The sequence below is a fragment of the Neospora caninum genome, chromosome X, assembly GCF_000208865.1.
Source record: "Neospora caninum Liverpool complete genome, chromosome X".
Lineage (NCBI taxonomy): Eukaryota > Apicomplexa > Conoidasida > Eucoccidiorida > Sarcocystidae > Neospora > Neospora caninum.
This window is the reverse complement of record NC_018396.1, coordinates 1,481,264-1,493,016: the sequence shown is the minus strand read 5'-3', so window position 1 is coordinate 1,493,016 and position 11,753 is coordinate 1,481,264. Positions and strand designations below refer to the sequence as shown.

The 11,753-nt window shown below is 54.7% G+C and overlaps 2 protein-coding genes across 2 annotated transcripts; one reads left to right on the top strand and one right to left on the bottom strand.

Moving 5' to 3' along the window:
* Positions 1 to 2,458: 2,458 nt before the first annotated feature.
* NCLIV_046570 (PST-A protein, related) lies at positions 2,459 to 6,158 on the bottom strand (the record flags this gene model as incomplete). The annotated part of the gene is made up of 2 exons (XM_003884207.1): positions 2,459 to 2,505; positions 3,521 to 6,158. The coding sequence occupies 2 exons, from the start codon at positions 6,156 to 6,158 to the stop codon at positions 2,459 to 2,461; spliced, it is 2,685 nt and encodes an 894-aa protein (XP_003884256.1).
* A 2,620-nt stretch (positions 6,159 to 8,778) lies between these two features.
* Positions 8,779 to 11,479, top strand: NCLIV_046560 (Lipoic acid synthetase, related; the record flags this gene model as incomplete). Its single annotated transcript, XM_003884206.1, has 4 exons — positions 8,779 to 9,086; positions 9,639 to 9,899; positions 10,333 to 10,450; positions 10,946 to 11,479. 4 exons carry the CDS (start codon positions 8,779 to 8,781, stop codon positions 11,477 to 11,479), a joined length of 1,221 nt encoding a protein of 406 aa, XP_003884255.1.
* Positions 11,480 to 11,753: the final 274 nt, after the last annotated feature.

Below are 11,753 nucleotides of genomic sequence, written 5' to 3'. Positions count from 1 at the left end.
ATCTCCGAAAACTCCCTGTCCCACATAGCCCCTGTAGTATTCCACTTTGGCGAGAACCCTGGGTTCCGACCCCGGAAGCTACCTTCTGTTCCCATCAAAGGAAATCCGGTCATGAAGCAAGATGATGGAAACGATTTTCTACATGTCAAGTCAGGCCTAGACTCGTTGCAGAATGACATCGAGTCCCTTCGAAGTTCGTGCTCCGAGTTAGCTGTTGCGGAATATTCACACCGTAGTCATGACGCACTCAAACAACCAGAGGGTTTGGAAGGTTATGAGCCTGAAGCTCCTTTATCGGGACCATGGGGAAGTCTGATGGCGGTGAAGAAACGGATGTCAGCTCCTCATACGCTGATTCTGACTGTTCTTGTTTTGGGTATTTTGCTTCTCACACTACCTCAATCGGCAGAGAAAGGGCCACGAAACGCATCGCTCCAGGTATCTCTCAGTTCCGGTGCGGCCACCTCCGTACCCAGCAGTGATGGAAACACACTAGCTGCCGGATGGTAGAAGACGAAAGGAAATTTCGTCGTCGGTAAGGATGAGTAACATCTCCGTATACCAGATTTTTTTGGTTCAATTAGGGGACTGTGAGAGTAAGCAACACTTACTGCCTCAGATAACAGCAAACACAGAGACATGCTATTTCGTTCTCGACATCTTCCTCGCCAAAGAAAGATAGCAGCCATTGCCCCTTAGTTTTGGTACGGCGGTGCATCGCTCTCGCTCGATGGGTATGTGAAGGGAGTCGAATCGGAGCGACTAGGTGGAAACCTTTTCAGCCAACCCAGAGTAACGGGTTCACTACGGTGTCGTCGAGTTTTGGCATGCCATAGCTCTTGGCACAGCAGGAGATCGGAAGCTCAGTGGTCTTTATTCCGCATGCAGCTACATTCAGGATTCAAAAGTCCGCAGAATCTGCAGCGTCATGTTTTTAGAGGAACTGCTTCCAGCGAATCAGCCGGTTGGGCGCATCATGACTGCAGCCGTTGAACGGGTCCAATTTCCGAACTCGTTTAAGGGGTACAAACCACGCCACTAGGGGTATGACTCCAGATTTGTGGTGCTGTCTGCGTTGCACATGGGAATCTCTCACCCTGTCTTCTACCACGCCTGGAGAGCCCAGGCTCACACGGGTTCGTCTGATGTGCAGGTGATTTCCACTGTGTCTGGCAAAACTCAGGCTTGCTCATGGGGCGGAGCTTCTTACCCGCTTTCCTCGTGCCGGCATAATGTATATAGAAATTGTGACTACTTCACACACTCCAACAGTCAAAAAGGAAGCCTGTATAATCGCTGAAGCAGACAGTCGGCTGCTACAACATGTTGCCAGGTCTCAGGTTAAAATCAAAAAGGCAGTTGAGAAGGCGCATCGCTCAACAATTTTCTTTGCAACGCCTTCACGAAACACGAATGGGCTTGCGGTCAGGACAGTATACCGAGCTAGCTGCTTCTAGAAACCTACCCTCCCTCTGCCGGCATGTGTATCTGTAGGTCCGAAACTATGACGTTGCACTTATTTTCTCCACAAGCTGCGTTTCTGGTCCCAGCACGCCATCCGGTCCCCTTTTCGGAGACCAACGCGGGCTCTCCGCACAAAGCAACCCACAGGCATTCCTATGCACAGAAGAGCCAGTATAATGAAAGCACTGCCGTTTAGCATCAAAGCTTCCTTCTGAGAACTCCGAAAACTGCCCGGGGGCTTGCTGGGACATCACAAATTCACTTAGAGCCTTACTTGCCTCAAAACAACGACAACGTATTAACGATGGACTGCTGAACTCAAATGTATCGCTGGCATCACACACACAGAATTTGCAGCTACTGGGGAGTCCTGCGTTTGCAGCACTCGACCCGCATAAAGCTATCGGCGACGGCCTGAATTCCGTTGGGTATGGTTTTGCCAGTTGATCAAAAGAGTAGACAGGATTGTTCAGTTCTTGCTCTGTCCTTGGTGCAGACATTCCTATCTACTGGCGGCAAAATGCAGATTTCCATACACAAACATATATATCCAGATGTCTATTTTGTGCAGGCGTACTCCGTAGATGTACCTATGCGCATACTTGCAAACACGAAGACGGTCACACCAGGCCTCCTGTGCGGGTGGTTTACGTCGAGTGTCCGAGCCAGAGACAAAAATAAATCTGCACAGGGAGGGGACAGATCCCAGCTTAAAAAGCGACTTGCAGTGGATGACTGTGGGCCCTACGAAACGTGCTGCGCTACTCGCAGTGTAAAAGGGCGTCCGGTCTTCCTGGAAAAATCCGCAGCGGGAACCCTCGGTGCGCTAGAGAACCAGACAGTCTTGTCCATACAGGCGATATACGGAGACACGCAATGCGAGAAGTTACTTGACCGGTAATCGAAGAAAACGAAACCCCTCCTGCACTCTACATTTTACAATAGCAATACTAACGATGTAGGCGACCGCGGTATGCCATTCGGATTCGCTACATCAGAAAAACACAAGAGAAAACTCTCTCCCAGTGGCCTGAAAGGGGACTAGAAAAGACATCACGGAATCGGCAGTGACAGACTCAAACTACGTATATATATATATATATATATATATATATAAGTGCCTCAGAACGTCAAACGAGAACATCCAGCGACATCGGTTTACCCGGTTTTCATGCAAACGCCAATCTCGGATCTCGTTTTCGTCTCTCTAGGTGCCCACTAACCCTGTCATCTGCATGATTCTACAACCTGGCAAGTGATGCGCTCAATCTAAATATGAACTAACTCCTACATGACACTGCACGAGACAAGTCAATTGAAGATACCGCGTGAAAGCCTTTCTATATGGATCAGCCAGCGACCCGGATTCCACGCGGACGCAGTAAGTCCGGTAGGACGCTAATATGCTTTCTGTGGGAACCGTATCCAACGTACGCAGGAACTTCTTGCGATTGTTCACAACACCCATCTGCTTTCTTTTCGGTCCAAATAATTTCCTCGTGCTGCCCTTCGAGCACGGCCCCCTTCCACATTCCCCCGTGCGCTGTTTTCAACTGGCCGGAAGTCCTCTTGAACTTTCAGCGTGCTCAGTCGCTCTCTTCTGAAATGCGACTGGGCTCGATACACTTCGTCGTTTCCCCCTCCTCTCCCTCCTGTGCTTCCTTTTTCCACCACTCACTAGTCGATGTACGGGTTCTCCGGCAGCTTCCAGCGTAGTAACCCTCCCATTCATTGTTAAGCGATCGAGGAATTTCACTTCAGAGGCCTCACGCAACAAGGCTTCTCCAACGTTGTCTGCCATCGAACTAGATCCGTGCATGCTGTAGAAGCCACTGCATAACTCGAGCGAGGATTTTTTCTCCATCAGGTTCCGACGGAAGTGAATGGTATACGTCCAATCCATGCAGCTGGGGATCCGCATACGCCCGCACTTTTTCAATGAGTGCCGCTTCCACATTGCACTCGACATATAAATTCCTTGGTAAAACACGTTCCCCGTCGTTTTTACAGGGTACACATCTGACGGTGGAAGACGTGCAGCTCGTGATGGCCTTACCTGCCCTCTCAACATTCTCCTGCTGCTGCGACTTCCCGCCTTCATGGGCATTCAAAGAAGTGACGTCGCAAACTTCCTCTGTACCCACTTCTTCCTTACCGACCGCTGGACCGGATACTGAGTCTCTGGCCTCTGTGCCTTGGTGACGATGCTGGCTTGGCGTCCTCTTTCGCTCAACGCTTTCACTTGTGCCCTCCGACAGGTCGTGCGCCAGACCGCATCGAATCTCTGCGGTCACAGCACAGGGCGTTGCATGCGGATCCTGAGCCGCTGCCTGTCCTTCGAGATCCATACTTCCTCCCGCCGCCTTGACACCTTCTCTAGTCTCCTGGAGCGGCTGAAGCACTTCTGGGCTTCCACATCCAGCGAGTGTAGAGGCCGGTGCAGGCAGCGCGCCTGTTCCGAATCGCGCCAAAACTTCCGCTGGCGCGCCCGTGCTGAACTCCACAGGATTCAGGTGCTGAGTAGACGCAGTGCCATCCACATACGCATTCACCGCAAGAAAGCTTTTGTCTCTGATTCTTGTGGCACCATGGAAGAGACGCAGACTCCCCTCGACTCCGCAGACACCGTCGAGAAGATTGTGCATGACCAGGAGCGCCCCGCAGGTACTCTCAGATATGAGGGAGAGACACTCTGGATGGAGAATCGTGTCAGTTCCTTCAAACATTTCCCTCACCATTCGCAATCGCGAACCACCCTTATACGTATACTTATCTCTTTGCATGTGCGCCTCCAGGTAGGGATATTCCTTATTGGGAAGAGGCCGGGAGACAACCATGTTTGGTGCCCACTCTGCTAAACGAACCATCAGGTGTCGGTAGAGATTATATTTTGTTGCACTCTTCACGAAAGAGAGATCCAACATCGGCGAGAGAAGCACGCAGCCCGATACACCTGCAGTGGTAAGGGACGTTTGCGTTTGCCCAACGGATGACAAAGCGCCAAGACTCGCAAAAGAGGAAGACTGTCGCTGCCGAGAAACCCGGGCGGCTGAGAGAGAGGACGTCAGTTGCTTTTCAATGGGGAAGGGAAGCGGACCAGCAGAGGCACCGCTGTGAGGTGGACTGGCAGCTGCGTGTGGCGTCAGGATGCCGGAAAACTGGGGCAGAGGCCCGTTCGGGTCACAAACTAAGAAGAGCGAAGCTACAGCTTTAGGATCGCCGAGCAGCTGAATCGTCCTGGCAGCTGCCCATCCACCTAAAGATACACCCAGAAGAAAAATCGGAGGATTTTCCTCATCGTTGTCAATTCCTCCGTTGCTCTCCTGAGTGGACTGTTCCTTCGTTTCTCCACCGTTTGGCTCCATCTCGCTCGTTGGCATCCCGCGGCGTGGCTTGCTGCTCGTTTGTCGCTCGGAGTCTGGCCGCCGTTCTGCACCCTCCTTGACCTCCCTTGAACCACTTCGATGCTTCCCATCGTGCACACAGTGTCTGTACACTCCGCGAAGGAATTGGCAGCGACGGCGAATGATAGTGATAAACTGAATGACGTCCAGGGCGAGGTCATCCAACCGGTTCACACTCCCACGTTTCCCTTGCCAACCCTCAGATAGGCCGTGGCCCTGGAAATCCATGGCGGCGACCAGAAAGCCCGCCCGGTTTAGCGCTTCCACCCAACTACCTTGATACTGAATATGCCATGACGCAGAGACGCTGGCGTCCCCAACTGTCTCCACCCATCCTTCAGTTCGATCGCACCCTCCGGCCGGTTCTTCAGCCGTCAGCGACGCCGCTCGCGAGCGGCTCGCCACTCGCCCCGGCGGATCAGGTTTGAACTCCGATGTACCCTCTAGCGCGTTTTTCCAACTCCCAGCTGTGGAGAGAGTGGCGGCGGGCGAAAAGTCGAAGCTTTGCTCGTCCGCTTCGGATCGACACGAACTGTTTGAAGCGACGGCCGCAGGCACCGACAAAGCTTCAGAGACGGTTGGGTACCCAACCACCGTCGGGTCTCTTCGCCTGTGACCCGGCGGCAGAGGTTTGGAAAGCCAGGCAAGGCGGGAGTGGTTGCAGTAGCCATGGAGAAGGAGCACGACTCCTCGAGCGCCGCACACAGCTGTCGCTTTGTCGAGAAGAGCCTGTTCTGGTGCGGGCAGTGAGCCGGACGCCGCCCCCAGATGGTCTGCTGTGTAGGCGCGTCTCCCGTTGCACGTCGGAAGCGCATGTCGGGGGACAGATGTGACGGATGGAGACGGATGCGGAGGATAAAATCCAGCGTGGGCGACTTTCGTCGGCCCTCTGTTGCGATCAAGGCTAGAAGACGGCGCGGCCTGTCCTGCGCCGAGTGTCGAGAAGGACGCAGTAGGCGAGCAAGAAGAGTGTCGCTGGGGCAGCAAAGGGGAGGCAGACGCGTCAGGACGCGAAGTTGATTCTCTCAAACCTGCACCAGAGGTTCTCGACTGCGACGCTTGAGGGTACCAGAAATACGTATGGATACGGAGACCTTGGACATTCACGAAGGAACCGTGCTCAGGCTTGTTATCATAGGGAAACTCGACTGCGTCAGTGATGGGAGCCTCAAGAGACACAAACCGGCACGCTTCGTCACGATCCAGTTCAACCCATCCGTCTTTTCCACGAGCAACGTCGGAGATGTCATTGGGCGAACGCATCCGAGCGTTCCCCTGGGAATTGCCCATTGTGAAGAGGCCGCGGTTGGACGCAGGGGGCAGCAACTGAAAAGCGCGGAGAAAAAAACAACAACACTCGGAAAAAGCGCGGCACGGACCACGACAGAAGATCCCGACAAATATTTCCTGGGAAACACACCAGGTCTCCCAAACAGTAAGACAAGTAACCGAACACGATACAGGCGATGCTGCTAGAAAACGATTCACACGGCAATTTCTCGCGTGTCTAGACACTTCAGTGGAGTACAACTGTGCCACCAGCCACAACCACCGTAACAAAAATGCGGGAGAGAAAGTCGCGGAGACGAAATGGCGCTTTTGCGAGAAAACGGGATTGGCAGAACCAGAAGAGAAGGACGTCCTGGTAGAGCTGGTTTGGCCGGGCCGGGGTAACGACTCGTCGTCCCCGCCTCGAAGTTGGCACGGGAGGGGGCTAACCACAGCGGCGAATCGGTTCGTGGAAAAGTGACAGCGAAAACAACGCTTGCCTGCAAGACGGACGAAGAAGGAAACGGACATGCGCACGTGAAACAGCACAGCTAGCCGAGAAACCGTTGCTAAGAATAATCTGGAAAATGGCGGATTTTGCCGTCTTCTCGTGCAAACGGTCGGTGAATGCCGCAGGCAGTCACTTGGTCATATGAAGAGACGAATGACGCAACCGCCTAGCAATCCCCCGCCCTCAACGACGAGTTATACGGCAACCGCAAGCTATGTGAAGTTCTTCCACGTAATTCCATCTAAAAAGTCCGATGTTTCGCACGCCACCTCAAAACTGAGTGACTAAGTTGGACGACGGGCCATACCCTTTCCGCAGGTGGTTGGACGGCTGGCTGACACACACTGCGTTGAAAACGAGCTCTGGAGGCTGGCCTGTCTCTGTGCCTGGAGGAAAACTGGTGGGAAAAGTGCACAGACATGCGACTTCTCCGTAGCTACTCGACGCGAAGTTGTGATATCTCTGTCTTACTCGATTGCCGCCCTGCAAATGCGACCGTTGGTTTGGGGGCCGGCGCGCGCCGCGAGGGAGGCAGGCTCCGTGCGCATGCTGGACTTCGTCGCGCGACACGAACTGTAACAGCGGACCGCTCGTGTTGCAAAGATGCAAAGTTTCTCGATTCTAGCGGGGGCGCGGGCGCGCTTTTCCCTGTCTCCATTGCTATCGGACAAATATTTGCGGTGTGTTCCTCAACACAGCCCAGGAAACCTTTTGAGCTCGTCCCGCGTCTCCTCTGGCGTTCCTTTGTCCCATTCGGTACCAGTTGGGGAGACAGCGCTGTGCAGATCGTCGACGGATGCGGTACACCTTTGAGATTGGTTCTGTCTCGTGGCGCGTCGTCGTTGCAGGAAGAAGAATCTGTTCCAGGAGGGCCTGTCTTCCGCTGTCACGTTGCAGAGTTGTTTGCATCGCCTTGCAAGTTTCTGTGGAATTCCCTGCTCGCGTCGCGGTTTCAACAACAGGTGTCGTGACGTCTCCAGCAGCAACCCCTTTGACCCCCGGAGGGGATCCGACTGAATGCCGTCGTCCACGCGCACGCGGTGCGTTCCTGCATCCGTCTCTTCGTTTCAGTTTTCGTAAATGGTGGCAAGCGAGCGGACGGATTTCGCGTGGAACACGCAGAGACGGGAAGGAGAGACAGAAAGACACAGACTGTCCGTCCCGACTGCTGGGGCTTGGGCAATTCGCCGCGCTCGTCTCGAGGGGGCGGGCGGCGGGGTGCGTCCGTTCTGAAGTCAGACGAGGAGTCGAGAAGAAGGCACGGAGAAACGTCATGGCCTGAAAAGAATACCTCGTCGCCGTTGCCTCTCCTTTCTCTACTGTCTCACTCACGTGGTGAGGGGTGCCGCTCCGTTGCCGCTACCCGCGTGCGGCGCTTCTCTACAGGTGCCGTGCGTTGACACAGCGGAAATTCCCCGACACAAACTACACAGTTTAAATAGGAAGGCTGTGCCGTTTTCGTTCGCGCCTCCCTCTCTCTTCTTCGCCATCTGGTTCTACCCTCCGGGCGTGTGCGCGCGCTCTGAAGAGACAGCGGAACGGAAAGAACTCGTCGCTCGTCCCTTTCCTCATTCGTGGACACTCCAGCGCCACACTCCGGGGAGAGGGAAACCCTCAAGCTAGCTCACAAGGGAGAAAGCGAGAAACACAGATTGGAATCTCAGCCGCCTCCCGCGCAGATCCACGTGCAAGGGAGCAGAGCCCTGTACGCCGCACGTTCCGGACGCGCGTGTCGACAGATGGCAAATCTTTTCCGCTCCAACAGCGCCACGCGGGCGGAGGACGGGTCGCCGCCTTGGGCTACGAGGGACGCGTTCAGTTGTTTCGGCGCAGCGCGGCTTTCGCCATCTTGTCAGCGGCGCCTGTCAACGATGACGACGCTTCTTCTGCTGTGTCTGTTGTCGCCTGTTTCTGAATCGGAGGCTGTGAGTTTCTCTCGTTGTGCTCGAGGATCTTCTTCTGCTGCTTCCGCTCTCGCGTCTCCTCGCCGGCCGTCTCGCAGTCTGTCTTCCGACTGCGTTTCACTTGCATCGCGCGCTGGTCTTCGTCTCACCTTCGTGTCGACGCCTCTGTCACCGTCTACACCTTGTTCATCTTCTTGTTTGACTATCTCCACCGCGGGTCACCCGCATGCGCTGCCGTCGCGGCCCTCACAGGTGTCTCTCCCGTGCGCCTCGCGGGCGTCGGCTGATCCGGCCGGAAGCCCCCTTTTCGCTGGATGCTGCGGATCCCAAGGGCGGTCCTGTGGGTCTGAAAAAGGCGCCGTTTCCCCCCAAAGCGGAAACAAAGGCGCAGTCATTCCCCGCGTCGGGACAACCACGGCTGGTCCGCGCCCCGACTGGTTCCACGTCCCAGCTCCACACGCTGCATCTCGTGGAGCAGAAGAATCACGCTATCAACAGCTGCAAAGACAAATCCGTGGCCTCGACCTCCACACGGTAGGTCACAAACGGACACTCGAAACGACTGAAAGGAAGGAGACACACACAAGTCCAAACAGTGAACCGAATGGGGAGGTGGACAGAGATGCGATCCCGACCCTGGTGGAGGGGCGTACCTCTATGTGGTCGCAGCGCAACAGATCGCATCAGGCGATGCCCAAACGCTGACGTTGATGTACATGCATATATATATATATATCTGTATACATTTACATATATCTTTATACTGCTTGCCAAGCTATGTAAAGTCTATGCGTGTGTCTTTCATTAAGGGAGGCAACGGGTTTGCGAGAAGGGTGCGGCAGTGAACTCGAAGAATATTTCTGGCTTATGGCCACTGCTTTGGGCAGCAGCAAGGCTTACCCTGGTTAGGCACAGAACGACCAGTAAATAGGGCGTACGGAGAGACTCGTAGGATGCGCGCATTTCTCGCTCTCGATGACTCAGGCGCACCGTTTGAATTTCTCTCTTGTGTGGCTACTCTCTCGAATGGCATTTCCCGTTTTTCCGGGAACGTTCTGGCCCTTCGTGTTTCGTGGTGTCTCCGAGTTACTGGCGTCGGTGCTGTGCGATTGCTCTCTGTGCCACGCAGGTGTGCGAAGAGGCCCAGTGCCCGAACATCGGGGAGTGCTGGAACGGAGGAACTGCCACTCTAATTCTCTTGGGCGACACGTGCACGCGAGGATGTCGATTCTGTGCAATCAAAACGTCGAGCAAACCGCCTCCTCCCGATCCATTAGAACCCGAGAAAGTCGCGGATGCGGTGGCCAAGTGGGACATCGACTACGTTGTCATGACAAGTGTCGACAGGTAGGGCGCAGCGGCGGCGGGCGAGGAGACAGAGGCGACGCAGCACAACTGGAGACACGCCTGGAGAGAGACGGAGACAGAGCAGCAAGGGATCGTGATGAGGATCCTCTCCGCTTTGGTTGAACGTGGACCACGCAAGGGGGCGCAGTCGAGCACAACACCTGGTCGTCAGAGGAGGGACCGAACTGTTGAACAGAAACTGTTTCGAACCCCTGCATGTGTGGGTACAGTGTGGTCCGCCGGAGCTCAACTGGTCATCTGGTGAGGCATCTCGAGCTTGTGAGAGACAGAGCCGGGACCAAGTGGCCAAGAGAGCATGACAAGAGACAGGCAAACGCGTTTTCACACAGAGGCTTCCTTTGCGGCCAGCACACACCCAGCCTTCTGTCGCGAACAGCCGGACAGGGCTATATTTCCTTGCTCTGCGTTTCAGAGACGACATGCCCGACGGAGGCGCAGGTCACTTCGCTCGAACGGTCCAGCTGGTCAAAAAGGCGAAGCCTTCGATGCTCATCGAATGCCTTGTCTCGGATTTCCAAGGAATGGAAGAGGTCAGTCCTGGGCCGCTTTCGCCCTGTCGCCTCTCCTTTCTCTCTGATCTACAGTGTGGTGACAGCAGTGGCGTTTTGACGTAGTGTTGAACAATTCTACTAAAGGAGCCGAGAGACGAACTGCGGTATAGCTCGCACGCATAGCAGCGTTACCAAGCGAGACTCCTGCCAGTTTTTTTCGCGTGCGTGGCGGCCCGGTGGTCGCCGCAGAAGAATTAAGTTGAACGCACTCCCACCTTACCCTCAGTGCAGATTGCATCGTGATGCAATGTTTTGTACTTGCATTTTGCTGCGGTGAAGGAATGTGTGTTTGGGTCTGGCGTCTTGTCGCTGGTGCTGCCTGTCCGTTGCTTAGCTGTCTGACAGCGTTGATTGGCGCAACCACGTGTGTGTCCCAGCGGCGTGATGCTGACCTCTGCCGCTCGTTTTCGAGGATTCGACGGCTTCCCGTCCTACGGTTGTTTGGTTCTGTCGCTGCTTGCTATGCTTCTGCAGTCCGTCCGTACACTCGCGCAATCGGGGTTGGATGTGTACGCTCACAACATCGAGACAGTTCGGCGTTTGACCCCCTACGTTCGGGATAAGAGAGCAAAGTACGACCAATCTCTACGTGTCCTTCAGCTCGCAAAGAAGTCCAACCCCTCACTCTTCACAAAGTCCTCGATAATGGTTGGACTCGGCGAAACCGAAGAAGAGGTTGTCCAAACTCTCCGGGATCTTCGCGCTCACGACGTCGACGTTGTGACTCTCGGTCAGTATCTCCGGCCAACAAAACAGCAGCTAGGGGTCGTTGAATATGTCGCTCCGGAAACGTTCAAAAAATATCAGGAGATTGCGGAGAAGATGGGATTCAAGTACGTGGCTAGCGGCCCGCTGGTGCGCTCATCTTACAAGGCAGGGGAGTACTTCATGAAGCATCTTATTGATGGTGCAAGAAAAAACGGTCGGGAAGCTGTGAAACAGGTCAAGCTGGAAGCCGATGTCGGTACAATGAAGGGGACCACAACGACATTTGGAGCAAACGAGTAATGCTCTTGACTGAAAATTAGACTGGGGAGAAGGACCGTCCACGCTCGTCGTCGTGTGCACGCCCGTTGCCAGAATCTAGAGCTGACAGGGGGGGGAAGAAAAGGCCTTTTTCGGGTGGCCACAAAATGTGCCAGGTAACGGGATTGACCACGCGAAAAAGCACCGTTCTCTTGCTCACGGTAAAAACGATGGTCAGCATCTATCAGTTCCTTCCTTCAAATGTGCGTGGTGTTTCCCTCTTGCGCGCCGAATTCAGTTCCTCAACTGCGAGTCT